This window comes from Orussus abietinus, unplaced genomic scaffold, assembly GCF_000612105.2.
Source record: "Orussus abietinus isolate OABI.00-Male unplaced genomic scaffold, Oabi_2.0 scaffold695, whole genome shotgun sequence".
Classification (NCBI taxonomy): domain Eukaryota; kingdom Metazoa; phylum Arthropoda; class Insecta; order Hymenoptera; family Orussidae; genus Orussus; species Orussus abietinus.
This window is the reverse complement of record NW_019394841.1, coordinates 4199-32070: the sequence shown is the minus strand read 5'-3', so window position 1 is coordinate 32070 and position 27872 is coordinate 4199. Positions and strand designations below refer to the sequence as shown.

General features: G+C 43.6%; 1 protein-coding gene across 1 annotated transcript; it reads right to left on the bottom strand.

Moving 5' to 3' along the window:
* Positions 1–27872, bottom strand: LOC105701414. The gene is made up of 6 exons (XM_023433322.1): positions 27554–27872; positions 27067–27445; positions 26615–26878; positions 25685–25826; positions 14627–15015; positions 1–739 (listed from the first exon to the last, which is right to left on the bottom strand). Exons 1-6 carry the CDS (start codon positions 27870–27872, stop codon positions 1–3), a joined length of 2232 nt encoding a protein of 743 aa, XP_023289090.1.

Below are 27872 nucleotides of genomic sequence, written 5' to 3'. Positions count from 1 at the left end.
TCATTCACTTATAGAGGAACTGTGCCTAGAAGCTGTTAGGTCATTAATTGTTGAATTGTGCCGTGTCTTTCTAGAACCTTCATTGTCGTTTACAAGATTAGGATTTACAGAATGAGAAAGAGCCGCTGTTTTATTGAAATCTATGGTAGCATATCCCTTAACGGGTTTGTTCGGCGAATCTGGTGGGGACGGTATTGTGTTTGAAGTGCCCTCTGGAGTCGCTATCGATAAGGAATTTCCCTTATCCAAATCCAATACAGCATAGTTGACTTCTTTCAAAGAACCAGCCGGTGGCGTGGAGGGTGGTAAAGGTGATTTTTCTGCAATCGAAATTCCTGAGAATCTTTTCTTCAGACCTTCTATTTCACTAGATTCTAGATTGGCATAACAATGTCTAGAACCATCGTCCCAATCTGACTGGATTGGCGGTAAAGGTGGAGGTCGGGTACGTGTAACACAGGTGCTCTCTATTTGCTCTTGACCAGGACTCACGTTCATGTAGGCGTGGTCTGCACAATCCGTCTCATTATTTTCATCTTTTGGTAGCGTTGAATCTGAAATGCTGTGCGAGGGTGACAATGGACTGGCTTCACTACTGATGTCAATATTTATATATGACGCCATTGAGAGTGGGGGTGGTTTGGCTTGATGATGAACGAATTCTTGATGGGATTGCGATATTGCACAATCTAGTAAACCAAATCCACTGCCTGAGGTTGTACTGTTCACCGTACAGGACCTGTATCAAATTGTATAAAACAAATAAGATTATTATTAAGAAAGCAGAGAATGATAATGTGTTAAATGCACTTACGTACGGTTACAGTAAAAAAGGAAAGAATGAAAAGAAGGAGGGAATGTATGTATGTTAATATTCTATATCTATTTATCTATCCCCTTAGTCATAAACCTGTTTGAATACAAGACATTAGACACACTAACTGTGGCATTTCTACATCTTGGACAATGTTCGTGATAAGTTTCACTTTCGGGATATTTATACATTCACATAGGTTATTTACATTTATCAGACCAGCATCACACCAAAGTCATGGTATAAATGTGTATAATTCTTAGATTTCGTAGGCGAAACGTACCGCAAACTACGTGTCCAATATGAACGGATTCCACAACCGATGTGTTCAATAATTGTGAACCCGATGCACTGACAAGGAAATATTCCCAAGTGTCCCATCCCGATTTCGATAATTTTTATATATGTTGTAGAACTTGAAAATCTAAGAGACACATATTTTTTTTTTACGTGTTAAGACTGATATCTAGGGGATGAAACAACTCCTCAAAGTTTGATGAAAAAAATCGATTTTTTTATTCTTTCACAGAACCACTCCACGGATTTCAATGAAACTTGGCATAAATATATCTCGCGTAAGGAGGATCCAGAAACGATACAACACTACACGGTTGCACTCCTTCGACGGGGGTAACCACCCTTATCAATAATTTTTTTTTTTTCGGCGACAAATGATCCGATCAAAATAAAAACTGGATGCCGTTAATACTTGCATTAAATAAGAGTTTACGTGTGTTTGATATTTTTCGAGAACTACTATTTGATACTATAAATATTAATCAAGGGCAAGTAGTGTTTTTTTATGTGAACACTAGACGGATTTATATGAAACTCGGTACGAATATATTTCGTGTCGGTAGGATCAATAAATGGTACTGTTACGTAGGCACCCTCCGTACCCTAACCTAAAAAAAAACCATTTTCCGATCACCGAAAGCTAGCTATGGAAATTCGAATACGGAAACACGATTAGGAAACTCTTGTGAAAGGATCCAACAAGTTCATCGGCCAAACGGCTCCAAAAGTCATCGATCGACCCAGGGCGAACAACTTGATGACTACGCAACGCCCACCAATTGGAACACTTTGCTAATAAAACCAGCAGTCAGATCGGGACGACATGTCATTGTCATTAGTCATATCGTCAGTCTTTAGTCAAGTGTCATATCACCGAACTTCGAGTGGAGCTCCTGGTCCCCGGTACTCCGTTCCTAGCGAGTCAGAGACCGAGACCACCGGACTCCCTGTCGAAGACCATTTATGCTGCGAGCTGCAGTAGTGCCACCCGGTACTCCAGCGATCCAACGCACCGAGTCAGGAACAGACGGCGGCACTGCGACTTCCGTTGGACGGGAGACTTCTAGGAGACCTCCAACCCTAGGGCACGCTATGGGACGAAGGTGTTCACGCACAATTATCCGGCTGGGTCGATCAAAGCAGACTGTCACCGAATCCGGCCCATGATCAAGCCAGATCCTTTGCAAGTTCGATTTATCCACTTTTCATTCTAGTTTACTTCTTAACCCCTCATCTCCGAATAAACCGAAATTTAACCACTATCGCGATTTCCATGCCTTGCTCCGGTTAACCGGATAGATTAAGATCCCAGTAATTCCCTTCTAAAAGCTGAGCTCGAAATCTCAACATCGCGAGATAGACTAGAATCACGCGTAGACCGCCATTAACCAGCGAAGAATTCCTGCGTCAGCACTCGGGCGTCCAGTAACATACCGCCGCTGAAGCGTGCTATTGCGACACCCGAACCGCCGCGACGCAGAAGTATAATAACCCGGAGAAAAGTAGGTCAAGGCACCTTGGGTGCTCCTCCCAGCTGATTGTAAATTAAACATCACGAACGAATAAATTCAACAATCATAGCACACTAGCCATACTGCCATTCGTTCAAACCTCCTTTTCAGTCCTCACTTCCCTAAATCCCATCAGAGAAATTGATCTAGTCGCTCGGATTAATCTCCGCAGATTAGAATACTCGGTTCGCGCGAGATTCGGGTAATCTTTACACGAATCACCTCGACCTCGCATCCGCTCGGCCGCCACGTACCAGTACCCTCCGACACGGGAGCATCCCTCTAAAGGGGTGAACTACCCTTGAAAAAGATATTTTTTTTTTTGCTGCGAAGACAATTCATCCGACGGGAATAGAAATTTCACGACGATGATTCATATGGAAAATAAGGGTTCATATGTTTTTAGTTTTCTTTCAAAAACCATTATGTATCGTGGTAAAATAATTCAATGACAGGTAGTATGTGCAATACCGCATTTCTGTCCGGTCGTGGCGTAATCATTTTATTCAGACATATACATCACAGACATTGTATTCAGCGAAATTTCTTTCGGTCCGTACACATAAATTATCATTTAGCCAGCAAATACAAACCTTATCCTACATAAATTGCCTCGCAATACATTGTATAATGTTCTCGTTATGCATTAAAAATAAACCACTATACCGTTCTTTATAACACATTTTCGCGAATCCAAAGATAAAAATGGATCAGTTGTCTCTGGAAAAATACGTACGGAGGACTTGTAAATAATGCCAACATATATGTACACGGTTATGAGTTGGTATATAAATAAACGAATAGTATTGCAAGCAGAAGGGTAACTCTATAAATTCTGTGCGTGCATTGCGGTTTAAGGTGAAGTGAAACACGTCGAGGAACTTGATCGACGTCGATAAAGAAGATTTTTCTAAATGTCTACGTTGCCGATGTTCGTTTTTAGATTGACAGCTGGGCCGAATTATATTGGGTATTGTACCAAATGGCATACTCCACCTGCCGTTTTCGTACAATAAATATCAAGAAATCGAAGTAAAACTCCAGAAATCCTCTGGGTTCGTGCTTTCTGGGGCCGTAATTGACTGCAGAGGGACACCCTGCGCCATCTGTGATTTCTAGGTCAATTAAATTTTCACGCCAAGACCTCGTATTCCCAACGTTTTAGCATAGAAGCGCATACAACACTTTCTTTACCTTTATCTCGTTCAAATGCGAGTTTATCGATTACCAGAGTGTTCTAAATTGTCGTAAAATTGTCCTGACTCTTTCGTTTCTCATATCAGAGCCTTCGATAATTGTATATTCATCGAAATATGAGAGCTCAACGCCATTTTGGTTCTGGCCTGGGCTAAGTGAACAAAATAAAAAAAAAAAATCCAAATTTTGAATATGTCAGGACAATTCTTAGATGATCAGGAGTGATGCGTCAAAATTTCGGACAGTTTTGTCTAATACCCTTAAAAAAAAGTGTTGTATTCGAATTTACTGATTTGAAGGGGGTTTCACTTCACCTTAACAATCATTAGATATTTTTAAGTACAAAGAGTTCTCAATTGTGTCAGCGCGTTCCGATTTTTCAAACATGTTCGTCAATCCAATGAACGTGATTAATTTATTGCTCGCAATATTTCAAACAATGCATTTACTATCGATTGAATTCAATCATCAAGAAGTAATTCTAAACGAATCGATTCAAAAAATTCTTATGCAAAGTATATTCGACTACAATTTATCAGAAATAACCGAAGATTCGACATTAGATTTCGAAGAAGCCTTTACAGAAATGGCCACAGAATATGTCGAAGGTGCAGAGGATTGGAGTGAGGAAGAGGTGCCTGGATCTTCTTCATTTGTGTGCCCTCGTCCAGTACAAGATGATACTGATTTGAATACGAAAAACGAGCAACAGATTACTGGCGGAGTGGAAGAAAAGACTATCGCAAGTTTCACAGTTGTGACGGGCAAGCCGTCACGGGGTTTAAAACCCGCGCCACCGGCCAGTGGCGCCCTCAGGCCCTGAGCCGCCGCGTTAGGCGCGCGGCCCAGGACACCGCGCCGGCGCGCCCGAGCCCCACCGAGCCGGCCCGATGCGCGCCGAAGGCCCGGCGGGACGAGGCCCGCCGAGCACTCTTCCGTCCGACCTAGCGTGAAGACTACGTGTGTGCCCGAGAATAAACCACGCCTGAGAGCCCGAACCGGAGCCGCCTAAGCCGTCCCTCCGACCGCCGACCGGTCGCCGGCCACCCGCCACCGCCCGGCCGCCTCACCGCTGCAAGCCTGCCCCTTCGGTATCGAGAAGGCCGAGCCCGAGCCATCCTGCCGGCCCGTTGCCACGAGGCGCACGCCGTCCGCCATTAGGCCCTGTCACCAGCGCGCCCGTCTAGCCGTAAGTAGTTTAAGTCGTAGGGTAAGATAATAGATTCGGATTAAGTGTAGTTAGGGTAATCGGTTAGAATTAAGTAATTTAATAGAATAGCATTAGAAATAAAGAAGTGGACTAGAAATTCCGGGTCTCATTCTCCCCTCCCCCGTCCTTCCCATTTTCCTCGTTACACAGTGTCCAGAATTAATTTAGAAAACTTTCTGATTGTCGTCAGTTTACGAAGTGGGCAAAACAAGTGGATGAAGGAGGGACTGGGAGAAAAAAATTGATACACATCTCGAGATTTACATTGAACAAATTACGGAATGCTATCGATGCTGGATTAATAGCGCACGATTCCGATATTAAAAAATGGGCCTCAAAAGCTTAGGGATAGCAGAGCGGCAACAACATGCATTTCATGGCTTCTGTAAAATGGATATATAATTTCAAAGAAACTCATCGCACTGTTTTTAGAAAAATCACAAAATTCATTTCAAGAAAGACAGTAGAAGACGTTGAGAGTTTGGAAAGATCAGGTGATAAGTTTGTTAACCTTTAAAGGTTCTTACAGCAGAGTACGGGCCTCAAAATGTATATAATTCTGATCAAAGTGGATTCCAGCTCGAGATTCATTCAGGACGTACGTTAATGTATAAGGGAACGCAAAAAGTGGAATGTTGTGCTCAATTCATATCGGCCACAACTCACAGTTATAGGATTCAACCAATAATCTCTTGTCATGGTCAAATGAAACCTGTAAATAAAGATATCATGTTGATGACCATACCAAATGTAACAACCGGGCGAATTCAACCTTTAGACGTCTGCGGATTTAGAGTCTGGAAAAATGTTGTGAGACGTTTCTCTGACAACGTGCTTTTATGCAATTACGATGTTAATCTTCATTTGCGAAACAATATTATAATATTGCAATCGCTCGTACATAATCAGTTACCTTCTCCTAGATATCAAAGCCTTTTTCAACATGCTTGGTTCAAAAGTGGATATGTCCATGAAAGGTTAGAAAGTTTCCAGAATCCGATCGAATTTACCTTCGAAAAAACATCGGTTATGAAATGCGCAGTTTGCGGTTCAGTACCAATAATACGATGCTCTTGGTGTAGACAAGCATTTTGTTTCAAACACTTTTTCGACGACCATCACTATTGTCATGAATATGAACCATGATATAATTTTACGTGAAAATTAGTTTTGTTACATTATATTTTCTGATACATTCACTCTCAATATATTTCTTTGCTTTCCGGAAATAATATTCTTGGAGTATTTTTATATATTCACATTGTACAATGTATTGCGAGGCAATTTATGTAGGATAAGGTTTGTATTTGCTGACTGAATGATAATTTATGTGTACGGACCGGAAGAAATTTCGGTGAAAACAATGTCTGTGATATAGATGTTTGAATAAAATGATTACGTCACTGAAATATGTTTACCACGTTACATAATGGTTTTTGAAAGAAAACTAAAAACATGATTTCAGGGATCTTATTTTCCGTAAGAATCATCGCCGTGAAATTTCTATTCCCGTGTCGGACGGTACCGTATATGGATCCTACCGGAACGAAATATATTCGTACCGAGTTTCATGTGAATCCGTGTAGTGTTTATATAAAAAACACTACCTGCTCTTGATTAATATGTATAGTGTCAAATAGTGGTTTTTTCGGAGAAAACCAAAAACATGTAAACTCTTATTTAATGCAATCATTAATAGCATCCAGTTTTTATTTCGATCGGATCATTTGTTGCCGAAAAAAAAAATTATTAATAAGGGTAGTTTACCCCCGTCGAAGGGGTGCAACCGTGTAGGGTGCTATCGTTTCTGGATCTGGATCTTCCTTATACGAGATATATTTATGCCAAGTTTCACTAAAATCCGTGGAGTGCTTCTACGAAAGAAAAAAAAAATCGTTTTTTTCATCAAACTTTGAGGAGTTGTTTCACCCCTTAGATATCAATCTTAGCACGTAAAAAAAAGTACGTGTCCCTTAGATTTTCGAGTTCTACAACATATTGCGACGGGAACCTCTACAACCCCGACCGTCAAACTGTCATACGTCCGGGGTACTTAGACAAAAGGGGGTCGAGCCCGATCATCGGCCCTTCCGGGAGACCGATTTATTTAGGATGACGTGTGACCAGATGCGTACACGCACCTCCGGATACCGGTACTCGGTAACGCGAGCACGCCGACTTGGTCCGATCGACGGGACGTCCCCGGGCGTATCCGGCCGGCCACTCAGCCCCGCGAGGACTTTAAATCCTTCGCGGCACGGTAGAACCTGGGGGTTCGTTATGAGAGGGGGCTCGAGTGAGGTGAAGTCGGGCCCAGATTTGCCGAGATGGGCAAGGTCGATGAAATAATTACAAAAGTTGCAATAGACCCTCCCTTCGGGAGATTTATATCGCAGACGGGAGTCTATCACGGAAGCGCGTCACAATATCTTAACGAACTCTACGCCCAGAGTCGGAACGGGAAAACTAAAGCAGGGAAGCAGAAAATTAACAGGACCAATTCCGAAAATTAAGGTACGCGATCAAAAAGGATCGACGCCGCGGTGGATGTCCGGACCGGGTACAACACCCTAGCGGAGGACCGCTTACTTGCCCCTCGGACTTTGGTAAGAGCCTGGTGTCTTCGGTAACTGAGCACGACGGTATTTGGCACTGCCTCGCGGGGTGGCCCTACACCTCCCACCCACTCCGACCTGCCCATTAGCAGCCAGGGTAATAATTTCCGATAATACTTTAATACTTTAAGAAAAGTACAGTACGGGGCGCGATATAATCGAGCGGGTGGGAGCTTCCTCCTGTCGGAATTTCAGAATATTATACGAACGGCTCCCGTGGCCCGCAACGCTCGCGGAAGGCAGAAATAGGAACCCGGAATTTCCTCACTAGACGGAATATCTCTCCGCGACGATGTTCGGAAGATGCACGCAAAAAACAATCGGGACCGCAACCTGACAGGTACCCGGACACGCATGAACTTCACGGCAATATCGGTAGGGTATCAGCTCACGACTCAGACACTTAGCAAATGGCGGCCTAAGAGGTCCCCTGGGCAGGTTCGGGCTCACCGGTACGAAGTACCTCAGAGGGCCGGTTCAGCTCCTCTCTCTCAACGACGACGTTACGATGCTCTTCGGGACGGATCGGGATGGCTTCCTTCGAGATGTGCGGTACGACGTCCTGTGAGATGTAGCGACACGAGGGATGGTCGCTGACGGGACGGGACGACGGAAGGTATACCTGGTGCGACAATCCCTCTGGCAATGCCGGATATACCGGAAGATCGTTCATTCCGGCTCCGATTTCCTCCTAGTGGGCCTCGCGGAACTTCTTTCCGGGGGTCCGACCTGCCATTTAGTCTAGTTTAAATAGGTCACTAGTCCGCCTAATTAGAGCGGCCGCCGCCCGATGGCAGCAGGACCCCAGAATTCGGATCACCGCGCGCTGTCCGTGAGCCTGTGAATATTATATCCGAGCGCCCGATGCGCTATGCGCCTACGCACTGCTGAGTCTGTCGCAAGTTTTACATATATTTTAATATAATACAACGCTTACTCTAATGGTTGCCAGAGGAACTCCTCCCCGCTCCGGCATCGAGTATCCTCTGTGACGAGTAAAGACTTTTGTTACATTACAATATATAAAAATTATCGAAATCGAGATGGGACATTTGGGAATGTTTCCTTGTGAGTTATGATGGGTCTGCGACGGAACGGGAGCCTCTCTTTTTTTCTACTGTGCATTGATTACCTATAATAACTAATTAAAAAAATAACCAGCCAGGCGCATTAATTAGTCGAATACAAATCAGCTGCACTCTACGAAGTAGAGTCAAGATAGCTCATAAAGGGTTTTGCGATTCGTGTTTTGCTAATGGACGCATTTGATTGGCTAGTTTTCAAGTAATTATTACAGGTAAATTACGTACCGAAGAAAAACAATTATACAGAACTTTTCGACTCTGTTTTCAATAAATATAGCGATGTGTAAATCATAATCACGAATTCTGGAACACGGAGTGTACATTGCTAGATGACCATATACGACAAGTATGCCATCGTTCAATTTTTCGAGGGCGTCATCACTGTCATCATCATAATTATTATCGTCATCAACATCATCTTTATCATTATTACTTTGACTGTTATACTTGAATTTAAATATGAGAGCCGAATTTTGGAATTCCCGGCCAAACGATGAACTTTTGGAAGAGGACTCAGACCCGCGGCGGAGAGGATCATCGATTAGCGACGGTTCTTTCTGGATATTGTAAAGGATAAGATGTAAAACTTTGAAGAGTTTCGGTTTCGCTCCCTAGCGAGTGTGCCTGATCGTGATGAAAAGCTGTAGCACTGTTATTGTAATCCCGTCTGATTGGCAACAACTATGAGTATTATCTATTAAAATTTATACCTACGATATTTCCGAGACTTTCCTTTCTCAGAGTCAACTTCAATTTTGTAAAAGAAAACTGTATATTCATTCTATTCCGACATTATTCGTGGTGTAACAGAACTCGTAGTCACGATTTATACAGACCTATCCTTGTTGAAAAAGGAGTCGAAAAGTCCTATTCTATTTTCTTCTATAGTGCTTAAATTTCTACAGTGCATACATTTTCTGTAATAACTAAGTGAAGCACAGCCAATCAATCGCGTTCCCGAATGAAAGGCATAGCGAAGATTACGCCGGTAAGGTTGCTACGCCGCAGACAGCCGAACGCAGCTCTACCGACGTCCTCTCCTCTATGCCTTCCGTTCGGGAACATAATTGATTGACTATGCTTCACTTAGTTATTACAAGAAATTTATGCAATGTGGGAAAAAAATAGTACAGAACTTTTCGACTCCTTTTTCAACAAGGATAGCGCTGGATAAACCGTGACTACGGGTTCTGTTACAACCTGTACATGTTTTATATGAAAGAAAAAATTAATTGGAATTTCAGATATAGGTTTCAAACCTAAAATGGTACAATAGATAAACTGGCTTTATATACGTGGTCTCCTCGACCAGGCAAGAGATAATTAATTTTATCATTTGGAAGCCTTTATTTCCGAAATGTTTTCTTCAATATTCTTCGAAACCCTTAAAAAATTATGGGCTTCATTAATTTTGTATTATAAGAAGCCAGACGTAATTGGATACTAAAGGGTGGCCTCATCATGGAGGGAAATTTTACTTATGGCCACCATTTGTCACATTCTTAATGTCAAATGATGTTTGTTTGAATTCCTGTTGCTTTTGGACAGCGTTTGTAAATGTAAATATTTTCTTTTTCCAGAACGAACATAAATGACTCTATTGGGGTGGATTTCCCATTCGGGGTAGTTATTACTATAGTGACATTTTAAAGTTCCATGTTTATGAAATACTGTTTACGTGAATTTTCATTACATTCGTTCGCATATTACGCGTCTTTTACACTTTTTATTATACGAAAATCGTAACTAATTAATTAGGTGTGGCTCACCCCTCAGTAGTGATGAAAGGTTATCAAATCACTATTCTGGCATCATAAAATAATTATTGCTTAAAATTTCTTAAGAATTTAATGACTTTATGTTATGCGTTTCAAGTTTCTGTACCTGTCTTTATACGACTTGAGGCAGTTTAGGCAAGAGTGAATGCCGATAAGAACATTATACACTGTGATGCGGCAAATTTTTGCCAGTCACAAAGGGGGTTTGAGGCCAGAGTGAGGAGGAGTCCCTCTGGCAATCCTTAGGTTTAAGACGTTTTGTTTTAATAATATTTTGTATCATTTTTGCGGTAGACTGTACCTTCGCGGAAGAGCGGCACGCATCGGCGCGCCAATACAAAGAATTCTTTGTATCCATGATTACGTCAAGTGCTCGAGGTCCCGAATTGGGGGCCCTGTTGCCATTGGCTGGCAACTGCATTACTTAGGCGGCCTATTGGCACCGACATGACAGCAGAGATGGCAGAACGGAGCACCTAGATTAAGCATTTCCGGGCCGACCAGGAGGAAGACGACGCAGGCGAAGAGGATCTTTCGGCAGAAAGAACATTTTCAGAGGGACCGTCGTCGATGCCGTAACTACTTTCTGTCGTCCCGTTCCCGCCGAGGATTGTACTGCCGTATTCCGAAGGGCGCTATATTGACGCAGTTTCCCAAAGGATGCCGTATCATCCCTAAGGGAGTTCCACTACGAGAGCCTCGACATTGGCAGCACCTGAGTCTTAACCAGCCCAAAGGGCCTCATCATGACCGCTAATGATTGTCCCGTCCCCGTGCTGTAAGCCGATTCCCGACGGGTTGTTGTTGGGTTCCTGTATATTTTCAATGGGTTCCCGCCTATTTTTGATGCGCCTATTTGACTAAAAACCGTTGCCGTGCGTGGCGTCGCTTTCGATTGTATCTCATATGACGGAATTTCCCGTAGACCGCGTGCTAGTTCCGTTTCGTCCGTAGACATCTTTTCGTGTCCGCGTGGTGAGTCCCTTTTCGCGCCCCCTTTGTTTTAATTCACCTTTGTAACGGATCGTGTCCCGATTTTCTGACTAGGTTATAGTTGTGAGGAGACCCTTGCTCGTGTGTCGTGCCCTTTACCGTGATTTTGTTTACCGGATATTGTATCGCTATCGTGGCTGCCGAAGAGCAGGTTTAAGTGGGCGAGGGGTGGAGTGCCATATCGCAGGCCGTCGCTATTCCCCCTTGCGCATCTACCAGGTGCCGGGCCCTTATCGAGGCACTGAGAGGTCCATACCAGGTCCTCCTGCCAGAGCGTTATGCCCCTTTCACACTTCTACCGTGGAGTCCGAGTTCTGGTCGCGTACAACTTCTATTCTTTTTCCCCTGATTGTTCCTATGCCGATAGTATGGCGTTTCCGTTAGTACACCGTGCCTAATTTCCGATTCCGACCGCGAACTATAGTAAATTGTCGCGCGCACCATTGTATCCCGATTTTGTTGTTAATAAATATCTCGCCGGGACCGGTTACCATAAGCACGCGTTATACTTTATTTAATTATCATCCCCATCTCGTGGACTCCGAAGGCGACTCCTCCTCGGTCGTATCGGATCCTACTACCGAATCGCCCAACTCTGCCGTGCGGTGAAGAGCGTAAGGTCCTCAAGGGGTGAGTAGCCGGTTAGGTACGCCCTGCAAGGTTCCGTTGTCTGGGCCTGATCGCAGTGCTCAGGCAGCCTGACCCCGAAATTCCGTGGTGCGTGTGTGCGCATCTGGCGCCTTTAACACGTTAATTGCGGAGCCGATTTTGCTGAGCTTTCCGTTCAGGTGGCACAATTTTGTATATATAAGATTCTTGATGCAATGTCAGTCCCCAGGGACTAACGCCGCGCTTAACGTGTTAAGGTATTACTTCCCAAAATGCACTTTTCTTACCATTTTTTTCAGACTTCATCAGTGTATTGTTTAGATTTTTTTCTATAAAACAAATTTATTCGGAACAAAATCGTCTATCTAGATCGGAAGATAATCGAATTTTAATATTGCTTATTTTGCAGCATGTCTCCATATGTAACAGGTACATAACGGGGCGCTGCGTTACATTTTCAATTTTTAAGGTGAAACGACTTTTACCATTATTTTTTCAAAAATCGTGACAATGTAAAGGAATATGTGTTAGTTAATATTTAAAAAAAAATGGAATTTTTTGTCCATCAGGAAATGGAGATAGGGCTATCAGAAAAATTGCGAATTTTTTTACACGTCGCAGAGAGTGGGGCGGGCGGTTCAGATGTGGCAACCATGTTCGCGACAGTACATGTAACCGCCCGCGTATATGACAAAATTTTTCACTGCATGGACTACTGATGCCCCAAACAACGCCGAAACATCTCTGCCCGTCAACCTACGCTTGTGTGAGAGTCTATCCGTTCACAGAATACATGTGTGCGTAGCGCCCAAGATGTACAGGCATGGTCAAAAAGTTCGCTTTGAGGTATAGGGGGAACTCAATGGTCGATAGATTCCCGAACGCGTCAACTTTTGAGTTCAATTACTACGGAAGTAAAACATTAAAGAAAGCGGAGTTCCGGACAAGCCGAAATCTGGGCTTGACCCCTACCGTCAATATCGCGCAGGGCATACAACTATTTGACGACTAGGGAATGAGAGATTCCCGTCGCAAAATTAAGTAAGTTATGACCTACATTTACAATATGCTTTACTCGATACTTTTTACTTTAAACTAAGAATTCCTGCATCCCTTCTTATGAACTTTGAGGGTATGTTTCACCCCCTAAATATGAAAATGGGTCAAAATAAAAATACACGTATTTCTTACTTTATGATCCTCTAAAACATATCCAAGAACCAAACCAATCGGAGGCGGACACCTGAAAAACATTCCTTGAGAGAGTATTTTTGGTGAACAGAGATTTAATTTTGTCCGCATCTGTGGATAGTTATCAGTTGTGGATAAGTGATAGCGGTGGGTTCTGGGCGTAAGGGTTGGGACACAAAATTCGGAGGTATGTTATTTAACACGTTCCGTGCCACGTGTACTACCAATAATACGCGTTAACCTCGGGTGGAACACGGCGTGGAACGGAACGTGTTAATGAGCACATAATACGAGGATTACACTAGGTCGAAAGACTTTTAAATTTTTTCCGTTCCAGTAGATAGTTACCTCTTATGAATAGGAGTTCTGAGTGTAAGGGTTGGAACACAAAATTTTGAGGTATAATATTCGAAGTGCATATGATCAGCTCATTATGTTAATTTAATTTCGATTATTAAAACGCTATCAATTTTAGTGAAGTTGCTAGCATATAACGTACACAATTTTAAGTAAAATGCCGGGTCGTCTGCTTAAAACCAAACACTTAAATATCAGCCTTGGATTCGAAAATATGTAAAAACGTTTTTAACAAAAGTTGGAGGTTTTACAGGTCAAATTTTAAGCAAGAAAGATTTTTTTTATCCAAAGTTATTAAGGTCACCAATGTTTTTTTTAAAGGAACTATGTGTTTTTTGTTTTCATCCGATTAAAGTGTTAGGACGAATTCAACGATGTATGATACCCTTGCAAATTTTTAAATAATACTGCCGGAAAACAAAAGAATGTTTTTCTAGGGGCTGCGCTGCAATCGCCGCAAATACTGTTTACAGCGTTTCGCAATCTGTAATTGTAGGTTTTAAAAAGTGTAAATTTTGAAGGTAATCATTTCAAACATTTATTGCGATAGATAATAATCAAAATATCGACAAACCTAAATTATTAAAATTGATAAACATAGCGAGTTACCTCGTTTTTATGAAAATCAAGGACTCGAGTGATACAACAATGTGCAAGTAATGTTATTTTAAAATTAGGAAGGAAAATGCTAATATATAATTCGTCGTTGAATTCGTCTTGACCATTATTTTATTGAGATTAAATAAAAAGCATGTAGTTCCAGTAAAAGATACATTGATGACCTTGATAATTCTGGAAAAAATTACATTAGAGCAAAAGTATCTTTTGCTTCAAATGTGGTCTCTAATCTCCTCCAATTTTTGTTAATAATATTTTCACATATCAACAAATACAAGACAAGTATTCAGATGTTCGGTTTTACGTGGAATACACTGTATATTCCTTAACCTTGAACATAGGAAAACTCACCTCTGCATTGTTCTCCGATGACTCTTGTTATTATTGTGCTCCGTATCCATAGATATGACTGCTAAAACTTCTTCGTTGACGTACAGTGAGGACGGAAGGGGCTGGGGTACGGGTGGCGGTGGTGGTAGCATTGGCGGTGGCGATGGTGAACTTAACGTTCCTTGTGGTGACATTGGACCATTGCTACTTCCCACACTTCCTAACCTTCCAACTCCATTATGTTGATTATTAGATAATCTTACGCCTCCCCGACTGTTATTTCTTATTGGTGTAGGATCTAGATAATTCGGTTCAGATGGAACCGCCGTTCTTGCAGCTACCGTTGAACCAAGATGTGAAGAAACGGGAACCTCTCTTGATATCGTTTCATCGGTACTGTTATTGCAAACCTGTACACACATTCATATTTTAGATATTATATTAAGATAAGATCTATACGTATACGAAGATTGTATATTTATATGTTCGCAGTAACCTCCAAATCCACTACATCGATAAAAAGAAAGAAGTAAATCTATTCATTTGTTTACAGATTTACAGGAATATTACGTAGTCATCTTTGTACTTTCGAAATTGGGAAGTACGTTAAGTCGTTATCCGAAAGACACGCATGTAAATATGAGAAACGATCACGTGATTAGGAAAAAGAGCTGGCTAAAAAGGGACCTAAGTCCACCCTGCGTGCCATGTCCACAGCTCCGACTTGACACAAATAGATACTGCCCGATCCAAGACCGCAATTTTTAATGACGTGACGTGATGATGAGTGAGAAAACCGGATTTATCGTTAAAATTATTAGATAAGTGTTACATTCCTTATGAAGGCAAGGGGTTAGGTTTTATAGCATTGATTCTTTGAGATTTATTTGTTACAAGGGGAGTGAATAATGATATCAGGCCCTAAGCAAAAGAGTTGAAATTCAAACAGGTACTGAAATTGAGACGTAGCATAAGTTGTGACGAGCATATTCGAACGATCAAGTTAGAGTCGACTAGAATTTTCTTGATCGTTCCATGTTTACATTTCGAGGATCAACGGCGACGACTGTTGACCCTCCCCGCGTCTCTCTCCGCCCGATTTAGGGGAGGGTCTCGACCGAGCTCTAGATGAGAGATCCTTCTCTCGTGGATCGTCCTAGCGTATAGATCACGACGCTTCCTTCGCTTCGACGTGTTCGATTTTCGATTTTCTAGCTTTGACCAACGCGTTTATATAAGTATATGTAAGCGTTTATATAAGATAAATAAATAAAATTTTTTCGTACACTAACACAAAAGTTTTGTAGTAAACTTCAATCAATGTAAAGGGGCGTCTTAACTAAAAGACCTTTGAACTTGTCATCAATGTGTATCTGATGGACTTCAATATTCAGGTATACATTCATTATATAACTTAATACAAATTACAAGAAGATGTGAAATCATCACAAAAATACTGTCGGTGTAAAAAAAACGCGCCAAATACATCTAATTGTAAAAGAACATTTTGCAATGTCATGTCCATATAGTGGAGATTAATCGCATAAAAACAGTAAATCAATTACTTTTGCCAAATACGTGTAATGGGTGTTATATGCAAAATAAAATTTTACAAAATTATACCGATAAAGGAATTCAGCGCATGGCAGTAGTGAATCTTGCTAAACCCGTACAGTATGATACATTTAAACAAAATATAGCTTAATAATACAAAATATATTTGGCGAGCCTTATCGATTATTCGTTTTGCACATTTAAGCAATTGTACTGAATTCGAGATTTTTGAGAGTATAAATATTATTGTGGGACTCGGCAAATATCTTTTTTATATTTAAGAATAAATTTTGCTTTAAATGTAACATACTATATGGGTTTAGCAAGATTCATTACTGCTATGCGCTGAATTATTCTTTTATAGGTATATTTTTGTAAAATTTTATTTTGCATATAACACCCATTACACGTATTTGGCAAAAGTAATTGATTTCATTGTTTTTGTGCGATTAATCGCCACTATATGGTGTGACGATGCACCCGGTGGGCGATCGCACCAGTGCTCCAAATGTTAAAACCTCCATCCTGCAGTGCATTAAAATTCTTCCGAAGGCAGTGGTATTATATTTTCTCGTATCATTATATCCATGTCTTATTCCAGCACGCTCGACGTTCAAGGCTGAGGAGGAGAGGAGACCGAATATTCGTTGCGTTGCCTTGCGTATTTTTTTTTATAGTATAAGTTGTGTATAGCTTAGACGTTAGGACGTCCTCGCGGTGAGGCGAGTGCGGCACAAGTCAACAGCCATCGCGGGACAAAGGCGCCCTCGAGGGACCACAGAAGAGGAAGACAACGGTGGCAGACAGGCTTCGCCCCGCCGCCGCCCATGGGTGCCGGGGCCGCGCGGAGTAGGGCCGAACTGAGCCACCCGCGACCCCGTGCTTGACGGCAAGGGCCGACCCATGGCGGCGTCGCTGGGTCACCGTGTCCGCACCCAGATTTCCGGCCCCACACTGATGGCGGGAGGACGCATTGCCGGTGGCCGTGGACCCCCCGCCGTGACTTTTAACTCAAGGAAGTCCATAAAAGGATGGTGAGGGGGGGTCCCAATTGCGTCGCCCTCCTACGCCGAGGCCAGGCCGCGGTGACGCCAGGGCGAAAGGGCCCACTGGTCCCCTCATCCGGGAGCCGTTGCATCAAGGGATGTCGGCACCCGCGGGCAAAATCGCGAGGAATCTTGGCTCAAGGGAGCCCAGGACCGGCGCCACCGAGTCCCCGAGGAGCCACGTCCCTGGACCTGCAGATGACGTCACGCGCTGGCCGCGCGCCCCGATTGGACCGCGGAATCCACTTCAAATCTGGCGCGCGCACCTGCGCCGTGGTTGTCATCACCCAAAATCCTCTCAATTTCGAACGCGACCGCTGTCAATTGGCCGACGCAATTTGGCAGCCGACGGCGGCCAATCAACGAGAACTTCGAGCCGCCGACGAGGAGCCGTCGAGCCTTCTCGGAGGACCACGGCGAGGACCCGGTCTTCTTGGTCTGCGAGCGTCGAGTGAAGAAGACCTGTCCGCTGCCTTCTCGCCGTTCCCCTGCACCGCTATCTCGACACCACACCGCCGATACCGGGGAGCATTGCTGTCTACGGTGGACGTCCATCGAGGGAGCTGTCGCACTCGCCGAGCCCGAGGTTTGAGCATGCAATAAATTGATTCGATTGTGTATATTTGTTTTGATAGATTTCCTGTTCCGCGTTTTCGCCGGGTAACCCGTCGTCGGGCCGCGCGCCACGCGGTCGGCCCTTCCGCGTCTAATCGGCCAAAGTCTCGTGTGAGCGGCCTTTTTGAAGTAAAATATCTCCTTGCTGCCTCTCTCCTCGGTCGGATGAAGAAGCCGTGTCGATCTGAACTCGAGAATGCTGTCTTGAGCGGTCGACACATTAATTTCCTTTTTATTTCGCGAAGTGTGAACTTAAATTCCGTTATCGCGATGTGCGAACTTGGTTAAATAATTACCGTTTTCGCGAAGTGTGAATTGTAATTAACTATGTCATTTTTCACGAAGTGCGAATTTTCAGTCAGTTTTCCTTGTTTCGCGAAGTGCGAACTCCCGTTGAATTAAATTCCGTTTTCGCGAAACGCGAATCCCCCTGTAATCCCGTCTTTTCGAGCTGGAAATTTCTTATGTATACGTGCCTGCCTTTGATTTAACTGTTCCATTTATAAATCGATAAGTGATTATATGTCCGGATTTTCGACTATTTTGATATGCTAGCTTTGTGATCCAATCAAATTTAGTTGGATCCTAATTACTTCAGAGCAAATATAATTTATGAAAATTTAATGTATCCGAAATTTTCTGTATTTCGCGTCGAGTGTTGGTGCCGATATTTTGAAATTGCTGCCTTTTCTTACGCTTCTTTTTCTTGTATTTTTTGTGTTATTGCTGCCTTACTCGCCGAAACCGTTAATATATTTTGTTGGCGTCTGTTTACCGTTTAAATATTTTCTTTGTGAATTTAGTCGTCTGAGGTTTTCCGATTTAATTTAGTTTCGCGTAGATACTTGCGTGCCTTTCTTAATTTTCGCATTGTCTTTAATTTGATTGTAATTCTCGTCCCGTAGTCGAGCCCAACCTTATAATCGAAGATATAGTCGCGTTTTGAATTTTTGCGTTTTGGATTTTTGGCTGTCTAAAGCTACTGTTCTTTTCCGTGCGCTTCGCCGCGCGCGCATCGCCCTTTTGAGCGCAAGCGCGGGCTTCGTCGCCCGGGCCGGTACCGGATTGTGGGCCCGCCCGTGGCAATTTTGAGAAATTGTTAAAGTCAATTATTTTCGTTTGGAATAAATAGGTCATTAATTTAATTCTGCCTCTGGTTTTTTTTTTTAAAGGACCCCGCCCTCTCCGCAGTCGCTTGGGCGTACTGAGCTAGCCCGGTTTATTTTTCGTTGGCGACGCTGCGTCCCGTCTCGTATCGCTACCTTTGGTTTAATCTTTGCGTGGCTGGGACTTTAAGATAATTTTGCTTCTGTTAGTTGAGGGATCGACCCTTCGGGCCTTATGCTGGTGCGTAAGCTCCAGTACGCTGGTGCGAGCCCCGACGGATTGGGCCCGTGCGGTTCGGGTCCCGGATTGGCCCTTTGGAGGGCCTGGCGTCCACAAATTTTGCTGTTGTTGAGCGATCACGAGACGGAGACCCTATTTTGTTAATTATTTATTTGTGACTCCACCAGAGGGTTAATTGCCAGAACTTTGTTTGGGGTTATATCAGTAAAAATAACGTCACAATGGATATGACTTTGCAAAATGTACTCTTCCAATTGGATGTATTTGGCACAAGTTTTTTTGCACCAACGGTGCTTTTGTGGTGATACTAATTATTCCTAAGTTTTCACGCGTTTACTCTTCGCAGAGCGCGGTTGGAATGAGACCCGAATTAAATAAACTGTAAAGGGAGAGCGGAGGACGATGTACCGATCTTGTCAGATCAATTCAATAACATAATTAAGCATAGCGACGCACAGATTACTGAAATTTCCCTCCACTAACTCGGCTACTTGGAGAAGAAAGATTAACACCCTTTAAAAGGGACTAGATCTCAAGAGTCAGAGCTTCTTCTGAGTCCACGATTCGTCGAATACGTTCCATCTAAAGTTCAAAATCGCGAGTGATTGAAAAACTGCAAGTGGCCTTTCTATTTCGTGGAGTATACAACGAGGTACTGTAACGGGTCAAGTGGTTAACGGGCGCCACGGTTACGAGCATGCGCGATAATATTTGCAATAGGTGGGGGGACCCACCGAGAGGGGTCGCGAACCGCGAGCGCGGGGCACCGAGGACGGAGCGCTCTCTTGGATTAGAACCGCGAACGCGAGTAAGTCGGGAAACGTCTTTCTCCCAGATTATTGCTAGTAAATCGGGAAACGTCTTTCTCCNTTCTTAATCTTACTAAAATTATATTGTCTATAATCTTATTACTCTTTTCTTCACATTTATAAAATTTCTGTTAAGGGCGCTCACCACTTCAGCGATTTTGCAGAGCCTCACGGGGACAACGATTTTGAGCAAATTTCTAATCTGATCAAGCTCAACGAGTGCTCATATTAAAGATAAAATGTTAACCTGCATTTATATTGGAGCGATTTTCGATGTGGTCATTTTCATATAAAAAAAGTGCTATGACATAATTTGAATGCTCTTTTAACTAGGAAGAAGTTGCGTTATCGAAAATTGCTCCCATTTGAACACACGTCAACGTTTTATCTTTAAAACGAGCACACGTTGGGCTCGATCAGTTGAGAAATACGCTCAAAATCGTTGTCCCCGTGGAGCAACATTTTCGTGATCTTCGGATTCCTCGCGAGGAATTTGAGCTCTCCTTGACAACCGTTGCCAAATTTAGGTGGAACGTCCAACTGGAGTGTGCGTGCGTCCAGGTGACATACGCTTCGACGCCATGTCAGAATCGTTTAGCCGTTGCGTGAGTCCTATACGTGTAAGGCACGCACATATTTTTCGACCACTGCTAAATACCGCCCATGGTGCGTCGCGTTTTATTTATCCGAGCGAGAAAGTACGTTTTGGTTACCTCCCACCGAATTCGATGCTAATGCCATCTAGCGATGGAAGTCATCGTCCCCACTTTGGTAGTGAACGCCGGTAAATGACTCTTTTTGAAGTAAAACTTCTTATGCGGCGCCCGAGCCTTGATCATTTGAGGAGTAAAATGCAGGAAAACATAAGGTGTAACAAAAAAGCGTTACGCATTGGAATGTATCCCCTCTATTTTTCCCGCATACCAAGTCTGTGACGTCATCTATCCCGTAAGTATGTATATGCAGGGTGTAAAAGAACTAGTAGTCACGGTTTCTACAGCGCCATCCGCGTTGAAAAAGAAGTCGATAAGTCCTGTACTATTTTTTCCTACAGTGCTTAAATTTCCTGTACTAACTAATTGAAGCATAGCCAATTAATCACGTTCTCGAGCGGAACACAGCGGACAGGATGCCAGTAGGGCTGCGTTCGGCTATCTGCGGCGTAGCAGTCTTACCGGCGTCATCTCCGCTATGCCCGCCATTTGGAAATGCGATTGATTGGCTGTGCTTCACTTAATCATTACACCAAGTTTATGCACTGCAGGAAAAAATAGTACAGAACTGTTCCACACCTTTTTCAAAGAGGATAGCGCTGTATAAATTGTGACTACGAGTTTTCTTACATCCTGTATAGTATATGGCGTGTCCACGTGCGTTGTCATAGCGACGAGGTGACGTAATAGAATGACTAACTCAAGCGTGCCCGTGTTAGTTTTCTTCCCTAGCCGGGCGAATATGTTCATTAGTCAGTACTGAGTCGTATTTTGTGTCAACTTTCACGTATATATTGGTGAATACGTCAGTTTGTATATACTGTGACGCGTATCCCACCCTAAGGATACCTAGGTTCACAAAAGGGGCCCTTTGTCCCAAAGGTCTTAACCTCCGCCCTGGCTCGCACCCACCCCTGAGCACGCACACGCAAGATTAAAATACCGGTTTGGCGCCAGGCGTCCCAAGACGCCAAATCCTAAGGTACCTTCGGCCGCCCTTCCCTAAGGGCTCGAACTCTCCCCGCGAGAGCGGAACCGGAAAGCAAAGGCGAAGGTTTTATCCCCGGCTTCTCCGAGGCCCGTCTTCGGAGAAGACTCCCAAAATGTTGCCTCTACTCGAAAGGGTCTCGCGGCCAGGGCGAAGGGCCAGATAGTTTGGCCACCGAAATGGCCGCGGAGCGGGGCGAGGTAAGGGCGCTTAACCCCACGATTCTAACTTGTCCGGAAGGGACTTCCTTCCGCTAAATGAGAGGAAAGATTTGCCTTGATAAAGAAAATGAAAGAAACTGCAAATTAAAGGGCTAATCACAATACGATTTATTCACCCGAGATTGATTTCGATTGTAAAACGAAATAGAAGGAATCAATTTGAACAAGAGCCAAAAGGCTGTAACCCGACAATTATTCGGTAAGGAAGGAAATTTCAAAGTGGTTTTCTTCCAATAATTATTTAAAAAGGGAAATATAACAAATTGCCGAAGGACAGAATCCCGACATTAATTCGGAAGGAGAAAGCACGCGACGCAGGCGCGCCTGTATGGGATTAAATAATTCCCGACAGTATCGCAGGTACCATAATGATAAAGAAAATAGGTATTAAAAAGGTGAGGAATAGAAGGGACTAGTAGGTAATATGGGATGAAGCTCGCCATCTATATTAAAGGAGCACACAAAAGTAAATGCGCCGTCGAGGCGCCTGAGGTAATGATTCTAAAAGGGCATGCCGAAAAGTAATAACATTAAATACCATTAATCGGGCCGATAATTAATAAGTGTAAGATAGCGTGCCGGACGATATGATGTTCGGCCGGGAATTCTCTTCCGTCGGGAAGACTGTAGCGAAACGCGGAAGGAACTTTTGCTAAACGGGACGCGCCGAGAACTACGGAATACGGATACGAATTCCGAATATGGAAATTAAAACTATTAAAGGAGAAAGCTCACGAGAGGGACTTAGAAAAAATCCAGATAAGGAATATGATTCGAACTATCTGTAGCGACATTAATAAAAGATAGACCGGAAATGATAATAATATACACGAGATAAAATAATATAAAACGACGATAAAATAACAAAAACGCGATAAGTAATTGAGGAATATTACGGTCAAATAAAAGCGAACCGGACTTGTTCTAAGTATAATAGAATGCCAAAGGCACTTGAAAATAATAATTAATCCGAAAAGGAATTAAATCGCAAATAGTCGCGAGAGGAAGGAACTTTAAGTTGAATGCGGAACGGTCGGTTCTCGGACCTTCGCAAAGATAATGGAACATAGGATAACTACGAGAGAGTAACATACGAAAAATATATTGAAGGCACTACCGAGCTTTAAATCGCGCGTGACAAGGATTCGTCTTGAAGTCTTTAACGCGGAAAAGATACAATTATATGAGGGCATGAGAAAAGGAATACGGACGGTCCTTAGGGAAAATCTTCGAACCGAGAGGTGTCTTTTTACTGAAAAGCACCTCGTGAAGAAACTGTAAACGAAAATCGCTCCAGAATAGAGAAAGTGGCGAACTTTAAGTTATGAGTACGGTAAAAAGATAGAAAATCATTAAAATCGTACTTAACGGTCGAAAGGCGTCGCGATTTCGCCGGATAAGGAAATAGGAATTATCTAACACGAAAATTCAAGGGAAATGCGAATTTCGCAATGCGGTGCTCGCTCCGCGCTACGCGTTGCAGACACAGGCCGTTCGGCTCCGAGGGAGAATGGAAAAGAAACGCGCGGACACGGTCAACGTTCGACACGGGCGGTTCTCTGGCCGCCTCGCGGCTTCTTCGCCCGTTGCTCCGCGAACTCGAGATTTTCGGCCTAAATGGAAGGATCGAAATCGAGAATCCGAGGAATACGCGGGATCCGGATCGCGCGATACGGGCCGCAAAAAGGAACTCTACAAATCTTTATTTACTGAAACCCTGAGATTGAATTATTTGGGGAGCCTCACCGCGCGTTCGCCTAATTTGGCCAAGTCTTTAGGACGGTTTCAGTTTCCCCGGGCTCCACACCCTCTCCTCGTCCTCCCGAAATTCGCGGTCTCGGCGGTCGGCCCTAGGAGGCCCTCGAACCGGCGGAACACAGAAAAAGAAGAATTGGGGAAATGGTCGCCCCGCGTGGCCCTATCTCCCCGAGAACATGCCCGGGCGGTCGCCCCGCGCGACTAACTGGCCCTTGGAAAGAGGAAGAGAGAGAGAGAGAAATAGACGAAACACTCGAGAGAGGAGAACGCGACTCTAACCGAGGGAGGACGGAGACTAACCGCGGTGTGGGCCCGGGCCCCGGCTCGGCGCGGCGGTCCTCGGTCTCGCCGTTGACGATGTTGTCGGTCCGGACTCCGTGCGAGACGGCAGGCGAGGGCAGCGAGGTGACGAACACGTATCACTATTTACAACCAAATTTTCCAAGTGAAGAAGGAAAGGCCGCGGCCTGCGGCCCGTTTTGTATGGGTTCCCCCTCCCTTGGTCCGGCGTCTTCCGCGGGGTCCCATTGGCCTAATTTTCCGCGGCTTGACCTAATTACTGTCTTCGAGCTTCTTAGCGAGGATCCTCAGCGGGCGCACTCCCGGGATGGGGCACCGCCGGGCTGCTGGCTCGCGCCGCGCGCAAGAATCAGGGCCGAACCTGTGAGGGTCTCCCCCCCTCGGGCCGGTCGGCGGATCTCCTGATGATGTTCCTGGTGGATGGTTCCGGCTGACCTGGGGCTCGATCGGAATCGTGGCCCCAGGTATCCCTCCGTCGAGGAGGTCGCTCTAGTTGGTCTCGGTGGTCCCCGAGGAGCCACATGATCCCAGTCTTTGTGGTTCTTTTTGGCCCGTCCGCCGTTATCCAGGCCCTCTCCTCGTAGGTGCCCTACAGACGCTTCCTTGGTCAATGTATTGACGGCCCTGGCGACTTGTTTTGGATCGTCCCGCCGCGGTCGAGCGTCGCGCGCCGAGCCGGGCCGTCGCGCTTACAATCTACCAAATTTGGGGAGACCTTGAACACCTAAATATTCGCACTAAACGACGGGAATTAAAATTTGGCTGGAAGAGTTCTTAATATGGCTTACTGCCAGAGACGGTGAAAAAGAATGACATTGTTTTATTTTAGGTTCCTTCAGGTACGCTACTGAAAAAAGGGATAAGTTAATCGAATTCGAGGTACCCGTGTAAATAATTAAAACGCCTCTTTTCGGCAAAAGGGAAAGAAAAGAACTTTGAGGGAGATTTATTTATCTTAACATCAATTATTTGAAAACCAAACACAGGAAGAGGGGTCTCATCCTAGAGCTCTAATACGATTTCTCGAGTATCGAGGAATAGAAGCTCCGTTTTTACATAATGCAAATGAATTGCAGAAGTCTTACTTCGGTTGTGTATCCCACGACACGCACATTTTTTTCATTTTATTATAAACCTTTTTCTTTAAAATCGGAATTGATTACTATTTTTTACAATCTTAATCCCTCAATTCCTTTCTAGTTCGCTTGGCTCGTAGCAAGCCGACCCTCCTTTTATTTCTCTTTCTCCATGAAACGGTCCCTTGTTGGAATCGGGTTGAATAACCTACCACCGATTATTACCGTGACTGATTGGGTATTGTGATTTTTCAACTCGAGGAAAATTCAGGCTGTTCGCGTCAGAGTCAATTTATTAGGGTGTCCCATAAGTTTCTTCCTTTTTTTTATATGAAATGAATACACGATATTTGTTGTTTAAGGTTGATTTATTGCGTTATATATATACCGTTCTGCTCTATTACCTTCCATCTCCCAGGAAGCCTCATTATTTCCTCTTTCCAAAATCGTTGGAGCTTACTTGCAAAATATTCCTCGAGGTGCGTTTTTATTTCGTTCTGATTGGAATCGTTTATCATGGAGATTTTTTTAATGACAGGAACAAGTAATAATCGGATGGAGCAAGATCGGGGGAACACGGAGGATGCGGTAGAACGTCCTAATCAAACTATAACAGCTTTTGTCCTACATTCAATACAACATGCGGTCTTACGTTGTCGTGATGAAAAACGACGCCTCGTCTGTTCGATAATTCTAGCCGTTTTTCTGCCATGACGGCTCTCAATTGATCAAGCAGATTGCAGTATTTGGCAGAATTGATGGTTTCACCTTGAGAAGGAGCTTGTGGTATACACCTTTTCAGTCACAACAAATGCATAAAAGAACTTTCTTCGGGTGAAGTTCAGGCTTTGCAACAGTTAAAGGTCTATTGTCCTTAGACCAAGTGCGTTTTCGATGCACATTTTGATATAAGATCCACGTCTCATCTCCAATGACAAGCCTCTTTAAGAAAGGATCTCTGTTATGTCGTTGAAGAAGCAAATTGTACGTAGAGACGCGGTTTATAAGGCCGGTCTCCGTCAATAGGTGTGGAACCCAAACTTTGATTGATTTTGACTGAACGATTGACATATCCCATCTTGATCAAGTGATTATGTACTGTTGTCTTGGGAATGTTAGTGGCATTCATTATCTCGCGGATTTTCAGCGAGCATGGCCTTGATAAGGTCTGTATCCGTCGTTGCTGGGCGGCCGCTGCGGTCTTCATCTTTTAATTCGAAATTGCCAGCTCTAAATCGCTTAAACCAATTGCGGACGGTCTTAATAGTCGTAGCACCACTTCCGTAAACGGTACAAATCTCGTCTTCGGTATCCTTTGCACTATTACCTTTTTTAAAGCAATGAAGCGTAACGCGCCGCAAATGATGCCTTTGGATATCCATATTAAACGGTGTAGAAAAAAGTTTTAAAAGAGACTGTCACCAACAAAATGTACTTTAAAAGAGCTCTGGGACAACTGAAATCGATGCCATAGACAGCTAATAGATAAGTCTGCATGTTTATATAAACATAGTCGGTCATCCAAACACCCAACATCCAAATTTGTTTTGAAATGTATGCCTTCAATTATTCCATCCTTCACCCTATAAAGATCCTTATAATTGATATGGCCAAACCTCCTGTGCCATGTTTCCCCATTAGCAGCTGTTGCTGATGACCAGAAACACTGTAACTCACGGTTGATTCGCAATTTATAATATATACACTGTTTATCAAGTCTGCAACAGCTACCAAAATATTTTCACTGTTGTAAATTTTACAACCGCCATTGTCAAAAACCACTTGGTTTCCCTTGTGAATTAACAGATTCAGTGACAAAAGATTAGTTGCCAAACCAGAAACACACCTAGTTTTGAATAAGATGACATCGTAAACATTTTTGCTGACTACAGTCTTAATATTAATATCACCAATGCATGTCACGCGAAGTCTTTCATTGTTGGCTACCAAAATGTCCTTACACTTTGCATTTGTAGAAACATTCTCTAACCATTTTTGATGTATTGTTAAATGAGCACTGGCACCCGGATATACCAATCTTGGTTATTAAATTCGCCACTTAAAAACGCCGCATTGAAGGCCCCTTTTTTATCAGTTTTATTATTTGGGCATTTGTTTTTGTAATGTCCAGTTTGCTTACATTTGTAACACCTGACATTTTGTAGGTTAGGATTAGTATAACTGCAAGTTCCGCTCATCTGTGCATTCGAGCTATTCGCACCAGTATTCCCAACTCTAGAATAACTGTTCCGGTTATTGTGTTTATTATTCCGACCTGCACCAAAGGCATTGCCATTCCCTGCTTCATTGGCCGGTTCCATATCAAGCAATTTAGTTTTGATACTATCCACCGTGAGATGCATTCCAGAATATTCAACCGCCATAATCATTGACGCGTATTTTTCTGGTAGCCCTGCCAATAATAATGATCCAATCCAATGATCACCGAAATTAAACTCGGTTCCTTTCTATTTCTGAACTGTTTCCATTAACGAAGGCACGTAAGCCTCGACAGAATCACAATTCACGAGTTTTATCGAGGTTAGAGCGCGTAACAAGCCAATTCTCCGACAGAAACCGCTGTCGGAGAATAAATGTTCTAACTGAGTCCACAAGTCCTCTGCTTTCTTCGCTTCTTTTACATGTATAGAAAGTGATGGGTCAATCTTTAGAATTAATTTTGCCAAGGCTTTTCCATCTTTTCCTGTGTCCGTTTCCGTGCCATCTAAACAACCTTGCAACTCGTCCAGAACTAGCATGTGTCGAACGGTAAAAGCCCAGTTGCTGCAGTCTTCTCGGACTTTTAGCTTCGGAGCACTAGATAGAAAGTTCACTGCCAT

Excerpts from the sequence above, each read along its gene's own strand:
- LOC105701414 (XM_023433322.1), bottom strand. The coding sequence starts at position 27,872 with ATGGCAGTGAACTTTCTATCTAGTGCTCCGAAGCTAAAAGTCCGAGAA. Across the intron at positions 25,827-26,614 it reads ATTATAAGGATCTTTATAGG|GTGTATACCACAAGCTCCTT; the intron begins GTGAAGGATGGA and ends GTGACTGAAAAG. Across the intron at positions 15,016-25,684 it reads TCGTTTTTCATCACGACAAC|GTTTGCAATAACAGTACCGA; the intron begins GTAAGACCGCAT and ends ATGTGTGTACAG.